This window comes from Dermacentor silvarum, chromosome 1 (genome assembly GCF_013339745.2).
Source record: "Dermacentor silvarum isolate Dsil-2018 chromosome 1, BIME_Dsil_1.4, whole genome shotgun sequence".
NCBI classification, from domain to species: Eukaryota; Metazoa; Arthropoda; class Arachnida; order Ixodida; family Ixodidae; genus Dermacentor; species Dermacentor silvarum.
The window spans coordinates 144,086,748-144,107,915 of record NC_051154.1 but is presented as its reverse complement, the minus strand read 5'-3'; the positions used below and the strand labels follow the sequence as shown (position 1 = coordinate 144,107,915).

Here is a 21,168-nt window from a genome sequence, read left to right as displayed (position 1 = left end):
TCCGTGTCAAGCTGCAGTATGTTAAATAAAAAAAAAATGAAAAGCTTTATTCATGGATAGTGTCTACATTTGTGTAATAAACACAACAAGTCTGAAGAATATCACCCGACATTGCGTTTTCGCAGTAATGAGCATAAATTCATGCCATTGAAAACAGCCTTCATGATGACTGGACCATGGAACTAAGCAAAGAAAAAGAAAAATTGGTTGGCAAACCTAAGACACTGAACAAACCTGTGGAATACACAGATGGTAAGTTCACCCTCTGGCTTATTTTGTTAATAGACCAGAAGTTCCATATGCTGCAGACTAGCATTCTAAACGCTGTAGACACAGAGTAAGATAAACAGGAGCGCCGACTCCACCGCTGCGCAACGCATTCGCTTGGGACAAACCGTGCAACGCGGACGCCGGGGGTCTAGCTCATTGCTTTGCTCTCTCCCTCCACTCCTCTTCACGCTTTTGCACATGCTTTCTCCTTCCCTTCTACTGCCAGCCGACTAGTCTCATCATGTAGCGCCATCTGTCGAGACACGTGGAAATCACTCAACAGCTTGCTTCCATGTGCGCAAGCGCTGAGTGGTGGAGGACGGCAGAGACGACGGCGCGGAACGGGCAGTGCAGCACGCATAGAGCGTTTCGTCTGCTAGAAACGCGGGCCCTCAGCTATGGTACTTCAGCCGTCTCTATTTGACAGCAATCAAACACAAAAAATATATGCACGCTGATAATAAAAGCACAAATAAACATATAGTACCGCTTTTTCTGCACATATGCGAAAAATTTTTAGATGTCTAAGGAAACAGACGATAACTAATGCTGTATAAAAAGAAACAACAGAAGTACCTGTTTTTCATGCCTGAACGTATGCGAGAGCGTGAAGGTTCGGAATTTTCGTGTTCCACGCTTTGTTTACCATGTGTGCAGTATGTTTATTCATGCCTGACGGAAAAAGGTATATTGATACTTGTGCGTGAACAGATTGAGCAACAGGACAGTGTTTTGTTTCCGGCTCTAAATCTGGGTATGGCAAAGGACGCAAGAAGTTTCGCTCTTCGCGGCGCCATCTGATCTTCAGCTACTGCACCAGTGGCGACAAAAAATTCCTGAAAGTAAGCGAGCGCTTAAAGCAATGGACAAAATATGTGCGCGACACTTCGAGAAGCACCTTATTTTTGATAGGTACTTCAGCAAGCACAAAGGTGATGTCCTACTAGATGTAAAGAAAGTCTTTGAAGCGGAGCCGTTCCTTCAATTTTTGAGGGAAGCCTGGCATAGCTTAATGATGCTGAATGCCAGGAGGAACCAGAAGACGCCAATGCGGAAGGACGGGAGGAGCTCAATTTGTCTACAACTACACAGAGTGCAGGCGCCTTTCCTTGTCCAGAGACATGTTGTAACGTAAATTCTCAGCCTTGCCTACGAGAAGATTCCTCCAGTTATGGAGACACATAATCTGAGCTTCCCTTGTGAAATTCATAAGCAGGAAACACTGGCAGGAATTCTGTAATATTTTGTTTTAATGAGAATGCGGCAATTTTGCTCGCAAGAGAACCGGGCAGCATGAAAAGAATCGCGAGAAAAAAAGAAGCAAGCGAAGCATCTTAGCACTTGATGCATGCTCAGATAAAAAGAGTGATAAACATCACCTTTGCATTATAAGCTTCTTTTCCCTGTCGTCTGTCATTGCTTGAGACCGCACGAACTACGGTTATATCTCCTTCCCCTTTTCCCAGTTTTTCTTTCCGTCTTAGTTTTTGTAATTCGTTTATTTTCTGTTCCTGTGCCTTGTATAGTTCCATGTAGCCCACCTCACAAATGCCCTGCATTTGGCCTGAATAAAATAAATGAAATACAATGATACATGACTTGTTGCTCCTGCTAACATCACTCGGTGAAGCGCAAGAGCTATCCGCACTACAGATGTCGGGGCATGTGTCGAGCAGACGACAAAACAGACAGGCAAGCAGGCGCCGTTGATATAGCAACGAGAGAGACCAAGAGACCTGAGCTTTTTTTTTCTTTTTCTTTTTTGCTTGGCCCGCCCGCGCGTCTGCTGCTTCTGTTTGTTGGGCCCACCTCTCCCCTCCACAGTTTTTCCTCATCCGTAGCGCCATCTGGCAAACACGCTCTGAAGCATGAACCGGCGTTGCAGAATGTGTCCCTTCCAGACGAGCAGAGTCGGCGCTCCTCTCTTATCTAACTCCGTGGTTGTAGACTATTTTTATTGTCCCCTGTTGTCCTAATTCTTGCAAACACATAACTTGACAGAAAAAGGAGTTTCTCAACAATACCAATAACTTTCTATGTGACATTTCTGGCTCTAAGTAATTAGAAAGCTATCTGATGATTTATTTACCATATATTCCAGACTATAACTTGCACCTGTCACTTACAGAGAGTTTTGAAGAAAAAATTTGTATACAAGTGGCACCGGGGTATAAGACGCATCTATTTTAACTCAATTGTCATGGTGAAATGTGATTATGCACGCGATGCACGGCATTTTATGCTAGCTACAAATTCTAGCACAAAAAAACTTCGATCAACACTTACTGCATTTCACTCGAAGCCATCAAAGGCCTCGTACCCCGACGCAGTCAAAAAGTTCAGCTACTTAGGCCTACTGGGTCACCGTCGTGGGCCTCTAAATAACTTTTACATAGGCACATCACTTGCATTGCTTCTGCAGTGTGGTGTGCTCGAAAAAAAAATGTCGTATTGGTCATGCCAGCGTGCATGGTTTAGGCATATAGTACAAGTTTAACAATGTAAGTTTAACTGTATAAGACGCACCGAGAAAAATTTTGAAAAAAAAAACAAAAAAAAAAACTGACTTATAGTCGGAAAATTTAGTATGTATAATATAATTAAAACATTATTAAAAACAATACTGGTGGCTAGAATATACAACTCTCGAGAATAGACAGCCAGGTTTGTTTGCAATGACCTCCTTGTTTATTTTCTTAAATTTTCATGTACTATACTACACGAGACCTTATTAATACGCTCGCTCTGTTGAAATGATAACATAACAAAACATTAAAGGCAACATTTACCACTGGAGATTGCACCAGTGTGACTCATTCACAGAGGTTTCATTTTTGAGCTAGGAGCACATATAGAGCTCAGTTACACCTCAATCACATTCGTGTTCACGTTTCAATACTTATCAGTTTGCTAAGACGACAGAACATAAAAAAAAAAAAAATATTGCATATGGCTATAAAGCTTTTGGTATGGTCTGCCAGCAAAACAGTCAAGAGAGTGCTTGACTGCTGTAGGTTGCCACATGAATAAATTTGCATCTTAACGAGGCACTTCAGACTTTGGACTTTGTGCGGTTCGTGTGAATGTGAAATAAAAAACCATGCAACATTGTACATTAAAATACATTGCTTGAATAAATCACAATGTAACTCTTTTTGCTGAAAAACATTTTTTGGACTGCCAAATTTTTCTGCCAATTTGGAAGTCGCTGTTCACAGTCCATAAAAATCGATTGATGACTAGTTTTCACTGTAACAAAGAAGAGCAATCATACCAAATGAATGCATGACTTGGTTCCTGTTACTCGTGCATGCTCTGCTGCAAAAGGTCTGCTTCAGTTTTTTAATGTGATGACGTCCTGCACCTTTGAACACTTGCAACCACATCACATTCGCAGCATCTTGCAACCCTTACACTTTTGTCATCATGCGCTTCAATATACCTAGTAAAAATATGCAACTTGGTTACTGATCTATTGTTGCCACCATGTCCTATGCATTTTCTCATCCTTGCATAAAAGCAATGCATTCTTCACGCAACGGGCCAAAACATAAACTGCCGGCCAGAGTACGTCATGCAATGCATGTAGCTTGAAGTGTGCGAAATCCACACTAAAAAGCGACATTAAATCACTTTGCAACTTCATGAACTATTCTTTCAATTATCTGCATTTATTTGACAAAAATTATGAAGACAGAAAACAAAGGGCCAAGTTTCTCTTATTGAATTTTCATGCCTGAACTGTAGTGCCAATATGTTAGAATGACGTCCTGGATCAACATACTTTTGCATGTTAGGGCTCTTTTTGAGTAGAGAAAGTTAAAAAAAAAAGTGCTAGGTTGAGTGTCTGCTTCTTTTAGAAGACAACTGTAGTCCTTGTTTATCTATAAATAATTTACTACGTAGTTCAAGAACAAATACTGTCAAAACTTATGATGTCATTAGTGCAGGAAATTTAAAGGGCCACTCACCAGGATTGTATATTACTAACAGATCAGTGCAGTGTGTAGATTGTGTGTTGATCATTTCTGCAAAGCATTACATCGATGTATACCATAAAAAGAGCTAAACATTCAAACGAATGCCTTTGCAGCCTTATCGCTGCTCCTAGAAAGCAAGGCTAGGGTGGCTAGCAAGGCAAAGAGTGACATTACTGTGAGTGGGTAGTTCAAAGGAGTATGCTTGTGATTCTGAGCACACAATGCTGCTGCGAGCCAATCGACCACTCCCTTCCACCCCTAACAGATTTGGTTGCCTCAGGTTCCCAGCAAAAGTGACCATCACATTTTTTCCCTTAACTTGCTTGGGGTCATACCTGGGAGCTAGCAGGCTTCCCAAATGCTGTAATTGAAGAGGCCCTGGTGTGTTTCAATGTGGTCAGCTTTGTCAACATTTTTGTAATAGTGTGGCTGTACCTTTATGTATGCAGAAGGCATGCTGCAGCATGCAGCACTAAGGCATATGATGCATGTCTGCTGGACAGCGAAAGAATCTTCCATGCTGCACTGGTAGCAAACATGCCACAGCAGTATACTAGCCTCTAGTGCTGCTGGGTATTGGCAGTGTGTGAGGAGGCCACACTTGATTAAAGCACTGCCACCACCTGACATGACATGGTCGTCTTGTGCAAGTTGACGAGGTTCCCCGCAATTTTCATACCCCTCAATCAGTGATGCATTGTAGATTGATCAGTTAGAGCTGGCAATGCCAGCTGGCAGGAATGTAGCTGGTGACCACCGCAGCATAGCTACAGCAACCGTTGCTGATTGACTATATTGTTGTGTGGCTGCCACAAATATATAGTTCACAGCAGGGTTCTCCCAACGGTGGGCGGCGATGAAAATGCCACCCACAGCTCCGGTTTACCGCCCACTGCGCCAGTCGACCGGTCAAAATTTACAATTGTTTTTCGCGTGATTCTCAGCAGTTTCGTTATCACATGGGGAAATATTAAAAAGAAAAGTGATGTAGAATTGAGAAAATCGCAGTTTTGTTGACAAAAATGGGTTAGAAAATCAGGTATCGGGAGGTCACTGCAGAGTACACGACCTGCGCGACTTTCCTACGACGCAACGCTGCCACTTGGGAACCAGCGTAAAAAAAAAGGGATCTCAGCTTCAGATAGCCACAGTGCCAGATTTTGCCGTGCAAAAATAAAAGCAAGAGGAGCAAACGAAAAGTGGAAAAACTAGTGTCTGGATTTGTTACTGCTGCCACATGAACACAAAAGCGCTCCTATTGGCGTAGATTTGAATCGCTGGCACTTGTTTTGCGTGCATTTTGACAGCAGAGAGCTGTGCATTGCTTCGTCCAGGTGAAGTTCGGCAATTGCGGTAGGGTGCGTCACTAGCTTGCGTTAGTTTAGTAATGCAAAATTCGTGACTGTACAATTCAAAATGGCAGAAGGTTGTATCGGAGAAACAAAAGAGAGAGAGAGAGGATTAGATGCGTAACTCCCCCTCCTGGTCACAAGATGTCCACCGCTCAAAAATTTCTGGGGAGAACCCTGGTTTACGGGCACATCCTCTCTGCGGCAAACATTCTATGTCAAGTTGCCCTGCAGCTAACGTGGACAGGTGTAGGTTCACTATATCCCTTTAGTAGGTTAGTTTTACTACGTTAAAATGAGGTAATCGCATTCATTTCTATGGGGTTCTGAAGATAAATTTTGCTTTAACTTATTCTTGAATATGTCAGCATTCATTCAGGCTTATTTTCAGATGGCTGTATGCTTTCTGTCCTGCTTTCATCTGGCTACCCTGCCTAAGCCGGCAACATTGTCTTTTGGGATTGCCACTTTGCTGTCTATGTCATGCAGCTATTTCTGCTGCCCTACATGATTAGTTTTCCCATATGAAATGTGATAGCACTTGTTTGGCTACCTCACAGGCAAAATTTTGCCCTCTATAACCGATAAATAAAGGAGTGAGAGGGGGCAAGTAGAGAGTGTAAAGCTTCAAGTCAAGCGTCAAGTTTGGGAAGAGGCATTGACATCATTCCAAAGTCAACCAGGTGTGGAGGAAAGGAGGAAAAGGGGAGGAGATGCGGGGGGAAAAAGGAGATCTGCAGCGTTATTTGGCTGCAATAAACTCTGCTCGTCTGTTGTCTTGCAGAGGGAAATGGTGTCGCAGCTTGAGATGTCACCAATTACTCGGTTTGCAGCCCAGAATGCAACAAAGGCAATTCATGGTCATCACGAAAAGAAACCTCGAGACCAACACTGGCTTCGCAGCTCGCATCAACACGGAGCACGCTCTAACATTAGCAGACAACACTTGCTATGTGCCAGAAGTGCTTGAATGTAGTGATAAATTGTTGTAGTGTACTGCCTTTCTGTTACCTTCTTTTCTGAGGAACAATTTAACCACCATTCCAAACAACATTTGTTAACCATAAAGTTGGAAAAATTATTGATGACACATTGTGGGCAGCCAATCAGCTTGCCCGCCTGACATCACGAGCACCCGCTACGTGGAGATGACGGGGTGGCTGAAAACTCAGGGGAGTGGCGCCGCTACGATTGGTAGCAATGCATATTTTTAAAACCTTATAATAAATGCCACAATTTACGCAGAACACTTAAATGTGTCAATTAATGATTAGAAGGCTTTACCCTAACGACTCAGCATGTTTGTACAAGATCCGTCAAAATCGTTCCAGGGTCCCTTTAACCAAATGGATTTTGCACCACTTTTTGCTTGGCAATATTCCTTCTCCAGCCTCATGTGGTGTGGAAGTCTATCCTGGAGCCTTTAACCATGCCTCCCACATGGGTATTCATAATATGCACGGTGCTTAAAAAACACTGTTTAACTGACTTAACGCTAGGGGCCTGTAAATGATCAGTCGATGTCGAGTCACTGTGGAGTCCCTTGTATGCCACAGAGCGGGGACTTAACTACATGTCTCATCACAGTTGGCTGGGTGAGGCTTGGGTTGATAGTGGCACCCAAAAATCAATCTGATGACAGTCAAGTTCTGTACAAAATGCAGTATGCTTACATTTCTTCTGAAAGGTTTCCCACTGAAGACCGCTTCAAGTTCCGATGCTGTGGGAACGACGGCATAAGTTCTGCTTCACAGGCTGAAGAGAAAAAATAATCAGCATTTTAATTTAGTGCAGGATTTCTGTAAAAAAAGTACTCTAGAAATGCAGAAATACTGTTACAATTTTCTCAAATATACCACATACACTGAACTACAAAGAAAGTCAAAGTGCATACGCATTTAACTTTTTTTAAATTTCTTCTTCTTCAATGTACTGCAGCCATGAAGGGCTCTCGCAAGAGGGGAGTACAAAATACAGGATAGAGAAGAAAAAAAAAATCTTTAGTTAAGAGTTACCATGGCTTGTCAAAAGAACATAACAGCTTTGTTCAGTATGTAGCATCGAGTCTATTTATAAAACTACCGCTTTGAACAATATAATGGATATAACAATGAAAAACTACAACAGCATCAACTTCATAATGTATTCTATGGTAAAATAAACCATTTACAACTATGCTTTCATGTCAAGTTACCAGTCGCACCAATTCGAAAAGTATGAACCTGCAGAAAGAAAAAAAAAAAGTAATAAAACCAGGTTGAGTTCCACGTGATGGCACTGTACCATGTGTACAAGTAAGTGTACACGCATGCAGCACGCAAGTCTCAATCTATTTCTTGACATGTTACACATCTCTTGCAAACTAAACTGCTTATTTTACGATTTATTCATACGCATACTGTACCCTAGTGTGCATGATCACACAAACCATGTCAACTGAACAAACAAACGGGGCTTACGCAAGGGAGGTTCAGAGAAGTAGGAACTTTGGAGTGACTCCTCTGCAGTGGCTCTGTGTAGAAAAGAGACAAAGGAAAAAACAAATAAAATAAAATAAGGCAATGCTCACACTCAGAAAAGATTTAGTGTCCCTTCCAATTACAGAACTCATGTAAATAAACATTTCTGCTCTTGGTGACCAACATGCAATCTTGCACATTTTAAACAAGTCTTCACATGATGCAACGGGAGGTTACTTTATGTATATCTGCAGAAACTAATGCAATAAAAGGACAAATGAATGAGACAAGACATGGTACTTGTATCTTTAGCTCTCAAACATGGCTGTGTTGGTGCAGTAATTTACATGTATGTCACCCCACACAAGCATTCATGGTGATGGCTGCACCATGCATGAACTGATTACACATGTGAATAGTGAAAATAGTGAAATTTCCTAATTGAATTGAATATAAACATCAAATATTTTTTATTTCTAAACAATCATAAAGATTGTGTAAAGTCTGTTACATAAAAAAAAAAAAACAGGCCTTATTTGTATCATTTGATATATGCAATGCCGTTCAGAGCTGTTTGTCCAGTCAACTGATGAACATGTGAATGAAAAACAACTGAAAGGTGATTGTATCTGGTACGCCATCACAATGACAGCAATGAAACAGAGTAACAGCTCGTCATCAGACACTAGTAGAGTGCTGTGCTCATTGAAGCAGTAAAGTGCAATACTATGACACACCGTGAAAGAAGGTAAGGCGTGCAGATACGGACACAAGAGAAGGGAACCAGACAACACAAACACTGAATATCAACTGAAGGGCGTACTGTGGTGGAAAAGAAAGTAGACACAAAACTTATCTGTGCATGCTCAGGTATGGTAGCACCACCTGTCGATCAGGCACATGTGCGGGCCTACGCGAGAGCAACTGTTCAGGCATTTAATTTCTTCTTCATGCAAGTTAATTAACCGAAGGCTGGCTCACGCATGCGCTTCCACTACTATTGATTTGTCAGGCCTCAACCATCAGACGCGTTTGATGTCAAATGATGATTTGTCAGGCCTCAACCACCTGTGCCTGTATAAAACAGCGCATTCATCAAATTTAGGCGTGCATTTGCAGTCTCAACAGTGCAGAGAAAGATGAGATGGTGATCCTCCGGTTAACGATCTCCTATGCTCCATTATTCTCTGGTTAACACAACGGCCTGTATGCCCTACGTAGAAGCGGCCGCAGCCGGAAAGAACACTATCTACTACACCAGTACGGCAGTTCGTAAATTTGTTTGTGTGTTTTACGAAGCACATGTCAGTCAGCCATTTTTCTTTTACCTACTAAATCTGTCTCTGCACGGTGGCACAGATCTTACCTAGCTTTTATTGGCAGCCATAAAAACAATGTTAACACCAGATCTACTTCCCACTTTTTTTAGCCTGTGCAATAAGGAATACATGTATGAAATACCAATGACTCTTTTCTTGAAAAAAAAAAAGAAAATGACTCTTTTCTTGTTGTTATTCCTTTCTGCAACCATGTTCAAACTTGATGAAATGATAGACTTTAAACATTCAGTGACAGTGGCTACTGCAATGCGAGGATAACCTACTTCTATTAGACACACACGATTTGGTGAGAGAGGACTTGAAGCATGACAAGGTAATTCCATTTCTTACAACTTTAGAATGCTTGGATGAGAAGTTTAACAATGGTTTTGAAGATCTAGGAGAGTACTGCTAGCACATGTGGTCCTCTTGAAACGTCAAGGAAATGTCTAGAAATTGTATTGGACTACTTCGAGGCAATTCTTTAGTAAACGTTAACCCTCCTCCATTTTCTTTAAATTGTTGACTCACTGAGGTAACAACAGATTCGTATTCATCCCTACTACAAGGAATCAGGTAATCGTCCATGTAATGAAATACTTTAATAACACGATCACCTAAGGCGTCCTCTAAGTATTTGTCAATTTTGCCAAGGCATAGATCACTAAAGATAGGGGCAACCTTGGAACCAATGCAAATTCCCAATTTCTGCAGAAAGACGCCTTCTCTCCACACAACCAGCGTCAACATTAAATACATGGAAAGAATTTCCAGAAAAGCCCCCATTTAAACACCACAGTTGTCTAAGAAAGCTGATTCCTGCACTTGTGCATTAATTGTCTTAACACCCGTCATGCGGCAAACAGTGATAAAAGTCTTCAATGTCCATACTAAATTCACAATGAATCCATAGCAACTAGCCCAACTTTCTGTAGTTTCAATACTATAATACCACAGATTGTTTTAAAGAAATACAAACATGCTAAGATTGCCCAAATAGTAATAGGCTGTCCAAATATATTAAATTTGTAAGCTGCCTAAAGGCAAAGTATCCTTAATGAATAACCGGAAATTACTGAGCAGAAGTTAGCTACTCCATGTGTTTGCTCAGCAACTGCTGCCTCTGCGCAGTAAGCACAGCTCCCCTGTAGCAGAATCATTCCTAGCAGTTACCACTTGCATCCGTCTTTCTCAATCCAGACTGCAATCAGCGTAATCACTTATATTCGAAGGAAATGAATGTTTGTCAACTTCAAATATGAAATGAATTCTCAAATCAAACATGAACGAAATAGCAGACTATTTGATTGAAATTTAAAATTTCAAATATTCACATACCCCTACTGATTTGTTAATTAGGTGCCTTTTGAATTTAAAAAAAATTGGCGTCAAACAGCGCACTATCAACGAACCCGCTTGGGCTCCATCAAAAGTGCCCGTGTGACACACATATAAGACGGTTGTGTTAAGAAATATCGAAATATTGAATGTTGAGTGTGCATGCCAGTGTATGTACATGCGCGTGCGCACACAGCCCGCATGTGCGCTGTGCAACCTACTTATAATGGAGCTAAGCAAGAACATTCAATCATCATAACTGCAACCCACCATGGTTGCTTAGTGGTTAAGGTGTTGGGCTGCTAAGCACGAGGTTGCGGGATCGAATTCCGGCCACAGCGGCCGCAGTTCGATGGGGGCAAAATGCAGAAAAACACCTATGTACTTAGATTTAGGTGCACATTAAAGAACCCCAGATGGTCGAAATGAATCCGTCCTTCACTGCAGCGTGCCTAATATTCAGATGGTAGTTTTGGCATGTAAAACCCCAGAATTTAAAAAAATCTTAACTGCATATTATTGTAGATAGGCCAATTTTACACACCTTCAACGCATGATGTATCAGCCAAAGCCCATCATACCTGCTTATCATTAAAGCAGGTTGAAGTGCACGCAACACGCACACATGGAAACACACAAGGTACATTGCCACTCAACTGGCTGAGTTGCACTTTAGAGGTAGGAAAATCCAGATCAATAACGATGCTTCAGTTAAAAGAAAAGATGAAGTGCAGTCCTAGAAATGTAACAGGAAGTAGCCAGAATGTAAAAGGAAATTGGCAAGCATGTCATCTGATAATGTTATAAGTAGAATGTGGAGTTTTCGGTATTTACCAATAAATGCCGAAAAGGACCTGGCGATTCCAAATTTAGAAATTGGGTTTATACTAAAAAGTGCCAAATACAGGAATTCATTCTGGCTGGTCAAACAGGCCCTGCATCATGCAACTAGACCCTCCAAAGTGAGTTAGGTGTTCATGCTTAGCCAGTACAAAAGCTTCCATGTGTTTGGGGTGGGGTCTCTGGCCAAGGAGGTTTTCTTTTTGCAGTCCTACCAGTGTCACCCAAACCTCTTGTCTATCATTTCTATTTCTATTTTTCCGGGGAATACACAGAGGACCTCGCCAACCACGTCATGACGAAAGGAGATTAGATATAGGAGGTCTGTGTGCATACGAGTCCATTACTCTCCGCTCTTCCTGCGTGTCCCCATCAGCTTACACGTCTGCCTCTGGAAATAATTACTATTTTTTGTGGTTAGAAGAAAAAAACTGGCCGACTGACATACAGTTCTAAACATTGGCCAGCAGGGGGTTGGAGTAATAGAGTAAAAAGTGGAAATAATAGGAGAAAGTAGACAGAGAGAGAAAGCATAGCGGGGAAAAAAAAAGTGCGGCTAGTTTGCAATCTTTACATTATTTACAATAGTGACTATAAGCACGCCTCCCATTTAGGCGACATCACCAGTGCATGCCAGCTAGTGGACACGAATAGGGTGAGCAGCACACAGCAAGAGAGCCTATTTCGAGAGGCACAAGCCAACAGGGCATTGTGGATAGAGTGCGATTCCAAGAAATAGTAGTGTTGAGGTATTTCTGAAATAGACATGCAACTTGTTCACCCCAAGCATGTACGCTGATACCTGGTCTTACAGACCTGCATGAAATCTGCATGCCTCCCCACGTGAGACATCCATGACAGACGCGTACTGATTACAAGAGAGGAGAGAAAGAAACGCTTTATTGAACGAAGTGGTTGAGTTCTTAGAGGCTCTCAGTCCAGAGCCTCAAAATCCAACTGGTACAGAGGCGCTTTCTATAGTGCAGGGATGAGAATGCCCACACCGTGATCAAGAGCAACTGTCATGGCGCTGGCATGAGTCAAAACAAAAAACCCAAAAACAAAAGGCACTGCCAGCAACACACAGATGCTTGCATACGTTTCTGTGGAAATGGTACTAGCACAAACAACCACGTGATGCGACTCCGCTCTACCAACAGGGAGGCGCAGATAAGCCCGAGGCGTCCTTGCCTGGCGTCGCTCGCGGCTCGGGTGGCAAGATAAAAGAATGTCACTATCCTTTAGTTTTATTCAAGGGGCTTAATTGAGTGCGGCTGTTCATGCTCACTGGTGGCCAGAATGCAAAAGCTACTTTTACATGTGCTTCGAGACAAACAACACAACGCCCTGCACAGCATCAACGATCTTTTGCAGACGCCTGCCAAAGCCAAAGCTACCAATCTGGCGCAGCGTGATGCAATTTCGGTCATTTTCCCACTTTCGGCACAATTTGGCACGGCAATATGCTTGAATATCAAAATGGTGGAATTGGTGCAGAATTTCCACCCCTGATGGTGGCAAGTGAGGAGCAGGGTTCGTACAGGTTTCCAAGGCAAAAATTCAAGGATATTCCAGGCCTTTCCACGACCTGTCACAGGTTTTTCAAGGACTCAAAGTGGCATCCAAGGTAGGATTTCTTAACTCTAACATTTCCAAACATGACTATTTATATTGCACTTACAAGAAATAAATGTGTATCACAATCATAATAAAAATGTCTAGCCTTGATAACTTCTCAATATCACAACACAAAATGAACGCTTACAACAGCGGCTGAGATTTCTCCGGTATAGGCTGGGTAACGTTCACCAAAAATATTCAAAACATTCAGCATAGGGTTATTGCACTAAAACAAAAAGAAACAAATGTATATCACAATGGTGTTAATAATGTCTAGCTTTGATCACTTTGCAAGTTCACAACAATGCCAAAAAAAGTTCACAAAACACAATGAATGCTCCCAACAGCTACTCTGACTTCTCCAGTATTAACTGGGCAAGCTTAGTGCACATTTCCAAACCATTCGGTGTAGTCTTGCTACACATCCATTATATTATAACAAATAGATGTATATTGCAATTTTGTCATGTCATGTCTTATCATTGTGTCATGCCTTGTCTCAATCATTTCTCAAGTCCGCTGTATTAAAAGTTAACACAATGAACACTCACAACAGCTGCTCAGGTTCTGCAGCATTAGCTGGGTTGGTTCATCAAACATTTCCAAAACCCACCCCTCCAACATGTGTGAGGTAATTAGGAAATTTGCCGGCACAACTTGGAATCAGCTAGCGCAAAACAGGGCTAATTGGAGATCGCTCGGAGAGGCCCTCGTCTCCTGCACTGGACAAGAAAATGATGATGATGATGATGATGAAACAGCGGCCAAAAAGCGGACACTTAGCGGCCTCCTACCTCCCGGGCTGCCTTTCCGCTTTCCTCCCTTGTGCACGATTCGGCTCACCGTCGCACGCTTTCACTCGCACATTTAGCATACAGCACGCGGGGACGATGTTATCGCCCTTGGACTTTATACGGAGCATCGCGGCAACCACGACGGCAGAAATGCGCCTGGAGTGGAAATATATGGCACCCATACGCTTGCGCGTGATCCGCGTTCAAGGAGCGAAACATCACTTTAACTTTTTTAAATCGCTTACCGAAAGAACAGGTGCGTCTTACACACCCGTGCGACTTATACACGTTTTGTTTTTGTTTTTTCGGCAAAACTGCCGTTTTGAGGGGGGTGCGTCTTATACAAAGGTGAGAATTATAGAACAGAAAATATGGTAATGTTATTGCACTTATATTATGATAAATAATATTATAGCAAACCTCCACCCAACGCACTGAGCATCAGTGGTAAAGTTGCTCTCCACTATAGCTATCTAAATTTAGCTTCACTAGCTTCACCTCGTGCACAAGAGTGAAACCGAACGATAGGGTGAGGAAAGCAGCGTAAACACTGCCAGCCGAGCAAGCACCGAAGAGCGGCACGGGTCTCTCGCTCCGTTCGCGGTTTGATGCGGTGAAGCCTTTTATTTTTTTCCGTGCAGTTTTGCAAAACGAAACCATGTGTGGTCGCGTCAGCGTATTGTTTCCGAAATGGGGAGTTCCACACTGATCTACCACAGAAAGGAGGTCGCAATGCATTTATCAAAGTGCATTGCTCACGAAATTCAAGGATTTTCAAGGAAGGAAAAAAATTCCAGGACTTTCAAGGGCCTTGAAAACGCACTTCTCAATTTCAAGGGTTTTCAAGGATTTCAAGGACCTGTACGCACCCTGGAGGAGGGACGCTGGAGTATATGCTCTGCAAAGTGCAGGACAACTCCCATATTTTTCCTGAGTGGCCATGCCTCTCAGATGCTTGCCTTTCCCGTATCTAGCATCCACGTGGAGTGCAGATTTTCTTGAATGTGAATGATAAACAAAAAAGAAAGCTGCTAGCTCTCTGACGAGAACTCCTGCATGTATATGTGCATGCATTTTAATGAATTTGAACTGTAGTTAAGTTGTCCTACTGCCTTTATGACAATAAAGCTTTTTCATTCTACTGTTTCCTTACTAACATAAACACTACGCGTGAGCAATGTTTCATAGCCAAGTGCCAGAAATGCTGAAAAGACGGCACTGTAACAAAATAAATGCCGATAAGTGCCAAATTTTCCTAGGAAAATTAACCTCGATAAATGCCGCTGAACACCGTCGCCGCGCGAGGGAGGAAGACTTCTGTCGTGCACGAGGCACGAGAAGTGCGTCATTATCTGCGATGTGGACGAAGCACACCGAGTGCAGGTAGCTTCATATGCGCTGTGCTTTTGACATTTCATTCGCGTTGAAGCGAGACAGCACGAATGTCAATTCCCTCGTTGTTGCTGCCGCGCTTCCTTATACAGTGTTATGACACCGAGTCTTTGCAGTCAAGCAAGATGTGTTCATGTTTACCTGTGCGCCCATGACACCGTGTTTGTTAATTTAGTTAGTAAGCGAATGTTTATACGGCCGATAAAACTACTAACCCTACTTCATATAGCTGTCTACTAATTTGCTATCGCAATCGATGCTTCGCCTTTCAGGTGAAACTACGACTTTTTTTTTCAATCAAATGTGCTTTTTCCAATTGCCCGATAATTCGGATAATCTTGCGGCCCCCTTCTGTGTAAGAAAAATCGATTGGCGACTACTTATTTGCGTAAAAGATCGAATTTCAATATAATGAAATTTCTATATATATCAATGAAGCAAATTGCCATTTTACCGACTTTGTTATATCGAGGTACGTATAGCCAAGAAAATGCAGCTTAATTACGAACTTGATGATTCCGAGTGATTCTGCTTAAACACCCTCTGTGAAGTCAAACACAACTTTAATTTTTCCAGATATTATCTGCAATCTGTGGTGATGGGCGTGGCAATCACCAAGTGGGCCCAACATCTTAGCATCAAATGAGCCATGCATAGTCTCACCTTTTCTTTGGGTCATACATAAAGAGAAAATTCAAAAGGCGGATGCCAGCTGGTGAGAGCCATGGGAAGAAGTGCTTCAGGTTGTTGTACCTAAAAAAAGATTATACAGTTCATATTTCCTTGACACGCCCCAAGTACACTTGACAACATAATTGAGCAAGAGATGTCATAATGACGCTTCCACACATCATTAAAGGGACACTAAAGAGAAAAATGATGCCACCTGTACCAAAAAATACCAAAAAATTCACTATTACCAATAGAAGAGACTTGGTAGGCCAGAAATACAGTAAAAGCAAAAGACGGGTGGCGCTGCCAGCGTGAAGTTCCCGCACTAGCTCAACGTGAAGTCATAAATTTTGATGGCGTCTGTTTTAAAAGGTTCCGAAACGGTTCGGACAAATTTTGTAGACGCGTAGGGTACAGCTACAGTAAAAAATCAGCAGCACAATTGAAGTGGAGCATCTCATATTAAGAGATGCTATGGAAGATTACAAGTTACCATCCTCCCTAGCCAAGCTTTTTCTCAACTCGTTCAGCGAGTGATCGGAGCTAAGTTCCACCTTCACTGGCTCTGCCTCATGATGTGACGATGTATTGTCTACTTCTGGTTGTTTTGGAGCCAGTGTGCGAAGCCTCTCCAACCTCTCCGCTAGCCGCCTGGCTGTCGATCCCCAGCAAGAGCTATCCAAGCAGCGTGCGTTGCGATCATTCTGTCGCAGCGTTGAGCGTGTCTGGTATTCCGGTAACCGCAGGAGAACTGGGCGTTTTTACGGATGTGTGGAGGCGTAAACTAAAGCCCCTCCATACTACTACCACTGTTATGAAGAGGATTTTGCATAAACATGAGTGGCCTGAGCGACCTGCACGGTGCAGCCACCTGGTGGCGCAGAGCTTAACCAGCCAAACACAGAGCGACTATTGCTGTAACCAAGTGTAAAACATCTTAAACTTTTAAAAAGACAATGTGTCCACGATTACGCTCCTTCCAAAAATTTATACCAGCAGCAAAGTAGAATACACTTGGTTACTGCCATTTTAGTTCTGCGTTTGTCTAACTGAGCTCTGTGTCACCAGGTGGTTTTACCATGCAGGCGGTTCACGTTTGTGCCTCCGCTCATCCGGTAAAACGGCCAGTGCACTTGTGCTTGCATTTACCCGAATACCGGACATGCTAAAACTCTGTTGTGGTAGCAATCCTCCGGCATGAAGTGACGGCAACAAACGCGTAGTTGCTGGCACCGATTAAATACCGACAGTCCAATGCGCTGCAGCCACTCCGTTCGCATGTTGCCTTGCAGAGGGACATAATATCGCAGCTTGACATGTTGTCAATCACTAGAAATGCAGCCCACAACGTAACAAGGGCGAACCATGGTGCTCACGAAAAGAAACCTCGAGCCCAACACTGGCTGCGCAGGTCGCATTAACATGGAGAATGTTGTAACACAAGCAGATGATACTGGCACATGTGTGCCAGAAGTGCTTGGATATAGTGATAAATTGTTGTAGTGTATTCTCTTTCTGTCACCTTCTTTTTTATAGAAACAAATTAACCAACATTCCAACTATTACAAACAACATTTGTTCACCATAAAGTTGGAAAAATTATTGGTGACGCAATGTGGGTAGCTTATCAGAGAGCTCGCCCAGCTGACGTCATGAGTGCCCGATGACAGATCACGGTGTCGCTACGATCGGTAGCGATGCCCATTTTTGAAACCTTATAATAAACTACACGCTTTGTGCGAAGCGCTTAAATGCATCACTTAATGATCAGAAGGGTCTACCCTAACGACTCAGTACGTTTGTACAAAATCGTCAAAATCGCTTCAGGGTCCCTTTAGGCCCCAGTTAATTGTTTATCTGTAAAAGTGTAATACACACATAGTATTCTAAATGAAATAAGATTTAGCTGGGCAAGTATTGCGAACTTTTATTTAGCCTCTCACGCCTCTCACGCTGCAATATTGGAGGAACTCGAACTCGCGGGTTGTGGTGGGCGCACATACAATTATTTCAAAGCGTTTCTTTCCAACTGCGAGGCAAGCATCAGTATTGGCCAAATCACATCGGATTTATTTAAAATGCCTAACAAAGGAACACCTCAAGGAGCGATAATATCTCCCTCTGCTCTTCAACATGGCGATGTGTCGCTACACGCGCGATCTGGATCGGATACCTGACCTAGGTTACATGCTCTATGCGGACGACATCACGCTGTGGATAAGCAGAGGTTTACTAGGGGATAAGGAATATGCGCTCCAAAGTGCAGTATTAGCGGTGGAGAAATTTTCCAGATGGAGCCGCCTGAAGTGCGTGCCCGAAAAATCTGAGGTCATCCGGATACATGTGAAAGGCTACAAATCCAGAGAATCGATTAACATCGTGGTTGAGGGCCAATCAGTCCGAGAGGTACCCACGATGCAAGTCCTGGGTTTGTGGCTTCAGAGCGACGGGAGAGCCATACAGACACTCAAAGCCCTCAAATCCACAACCCACAACATAGCCCGTCATGTCACGTATCGAAAAGTGGGAATGCGAGAAGACCCTAAGGCTTGTACAGGCCTTAGTGGTTAGTCGAATCATGTATGGCTTACCATACCAAATGCTGAACAGGGAGGAGGAAATGCAGGCCAACACAATAATCCGAACTGCTTTCAAAGCTGCTCTGGGCCTGCCTAAATGTACCTCCACGGAGTGTGTGTTACCTTTGGGAGTGCACAATACTTTCGACGAACTGAGGCAGGCCACTCTGATGTGACAGTTTCCGCCTCAGCTTCCCAATAAGTGGTAGGCGATATTGGCAAGACTCAATATCCCAGCATACCCCATTTATCTCGCCAAACAGGCCTTACCTCCCCCTCCTTCTGTGAGATCCAAAATTAAGTAGCCCAAATTCCCAAGAACATGCATCCCGAGTACAACAAAGAAAGGTGCAAAGCACGCGCACAACACATTCAATCAACGTACTCTAATAACCATAGGTACAACACGTACTACACAGACGCATCTGTTTATGCAGAGGCGACCGGGCAGCGCTACCAGAGGAGGTACGCCCTGGCAGTCGTGAACATGATCTGCCAGCAGCAAATAACCGCATCGGCCACGACGGGATCCCCCACCTTGGCCGAAATATTAGCAGTGACGATCGCACTCACTCACACGGAGCGTTCGCAAAAGGACTCAGTCGTGGTCACGGACTCCCAGGAGACATGTCGCATGTTTCTCAAGGGGCAAGTGACTGCGGCTAGCCTCGCAATAATCCCCAAATCCTTCAACTACCGTCATCGCCTACTCTGGTGCCCGCGCCACGCGGGCTACAGGGGAACGAAAAGGCTAACGCGCCAGCTCGAGGGATTACTAACCAAGCGGCGGCGTCCTCTTCTAACCCCAACTAATCACACTATCCCTCAGAAAATTCCACCTATTTAAATGCCGAAGACATCCTTGCTCATCAGCGCGGAGTCCACAGAAAGTACCCGCCGCCTCACCCACAGCGGGGAAGAGGTCGTGGATTGGCGTAAAATACAGACCGGGGTATTCCCCCACTTAAAATTGCTAAACGCCATGTATGTATCCCACTCGTTATAGGGCCAATTGTCCTTGGTGCAGTGGCATACCTACCCTAATACATATAACCTGGGAGTGCACTAAGCACCTCATAGGCCAAATACCAGTAACACAACGGAGCAGTGGGAGGCATAGCTTGCCCGCTCCGACCTGGCAAGACAAAAGTCCTTAATTAGCCAGGTCAGGCAGGCGGCAGAGGACAGTGGGGCCCTGGACTGAGAGGCTCCGACCACCCCTCCTTAAGATCTTTTCCATTGCAATAAAGTTTGTATTCTATTTACTTAGCCAATGAGACACCAATACGAAACAATACTTTGAAATCCATGACGAGCCACTGAGGTGCTAGTGCTGGGGTTTCAATGCAAATGAGAAAAATTCAGCTTTGACTTTCATTTTTCCTTCAATATTCATCTTATTATCACGAAATTATTAAAAATCGAGTTTTCGAAAAGAACTTTGTCAGTCTAAACTGCATTAGTGTTTCTCTTTAGTGTCCCTTTAATAATATATCCCAAAATTAAAAGAATAATAGCAATTCAAAATGAGCAATAGTTCCGTAGTCATAAAATCAATTGAACAGCACATAGCAGTTCCAAATTCCGTCTGAATAGAAAACTTGCAGGATCTTATAATGAAGCCCTGGTTTATGCACACATAAAGGAAATGAACAAGACTGCTAACGTGGATTACACAGTTAACACCTATACTGCACATGATATTAGACCCTGTCAGTGGCAGTGGTTTTTTATTTCTATAATTTTGCATTACTTTGCCTGTAATCCCGGATGCTGATAAAAAATAAAATTCAATGTGAGCATGAAATGTCTCATGTTGTCTAATACGTACTGAATTTCCAGTGCACACTTTGAAAGCTCAAGGGCCAACCTGGAAGCCTTTAAATCTTGAAACAGCTTTTTCTGAGCCCTGAGAGGATGTTAAATTAAGTGTGTGTCCTTAAAAAAAATGTAATCCTGAAGAAAAGTTTAAAGAATACCTAATATGACTGGAGGAATTAGGAGGGCAATATTTACTTTCCCCATTCCCCACACTTCTGCAGGAGCAGTGCCAATACCAATACTTGACTCATCAATGCTCACTTTTTTTCTATCTTTTGTTTTTGCAGTACGCTTATGATAACATTTTCAGATGGGCCTCTGACAACGCTGCCAAAGAACAACACAATGCATTAACAACCATTGCTTTCTCGTTTCGAATCATTTTTGAGAAATATGGCAGGGCGTGCACACGAATGATCTTGTGAGCACTAGTAATTTGTGGTGAAAAACAATCACCCTATGGCCAGTGCCTATGGGCTGCTGTGACCTGGGCTGCGATTTTGTAGCGATGCCTTGTGGCTTATTCTATACTACTCTTATCAGGCGCGGATCCAGGGGGGATGTCCGGATGTCCTGACCCCCCCCTCAGATTTCTGCATCGCCCCCTCGCTGACAGGGGGATGGCCCTGTCGCAAGAAAATATGGCCACTAGCATTCTTCAAAAGTATATTTCGCGAGTACCAGTGATATCAGCCATGTAGAAGTAAAGCTAGCTCGCTCACAAGCTTAGTTGTA

General features: G+C 43.1%; 1 protein-coding gene across 3 annotated transcripts in view; it reads right to left on the bottom strand.

The window, feature by feature from the left end:
- Positions 1 to 21,168, bottom strand: part of LOC119436180 (cyclin-dependent kinase 10-like) — a 70,914-nt gene that overhangs the window by 5,056 nt on the left and 44,690 nt on the right. For 2 of the 3 annotated variants that reach the window (XM_037702950.2, XM_037702951.2), the window contains exons 12-14: positions 16,025 to 16,114; positions 8,059 to 8,111; positions 7,273 to 7,354 (exon numbers count right to left, since the gene is read on the bottom strand). In XM_037702950.2, the coding sequence (XP_037558878.1) occupies positions 7,273 to 7,354; positions 8,059 to 8,111; positions 16,025 to 16,114 (225 nt within the window). Of the gene's footprint in view, positions 1 to 4,241; positions 4,299 to 7,272; positions 7,355 to 8,058; positions 8,112 to 16,024; positions 16,115 to 21,168 lie in introns of all 3 variants that reach the window. The other variant, XM_049655983.1, reaches the window with a different exon arrangement.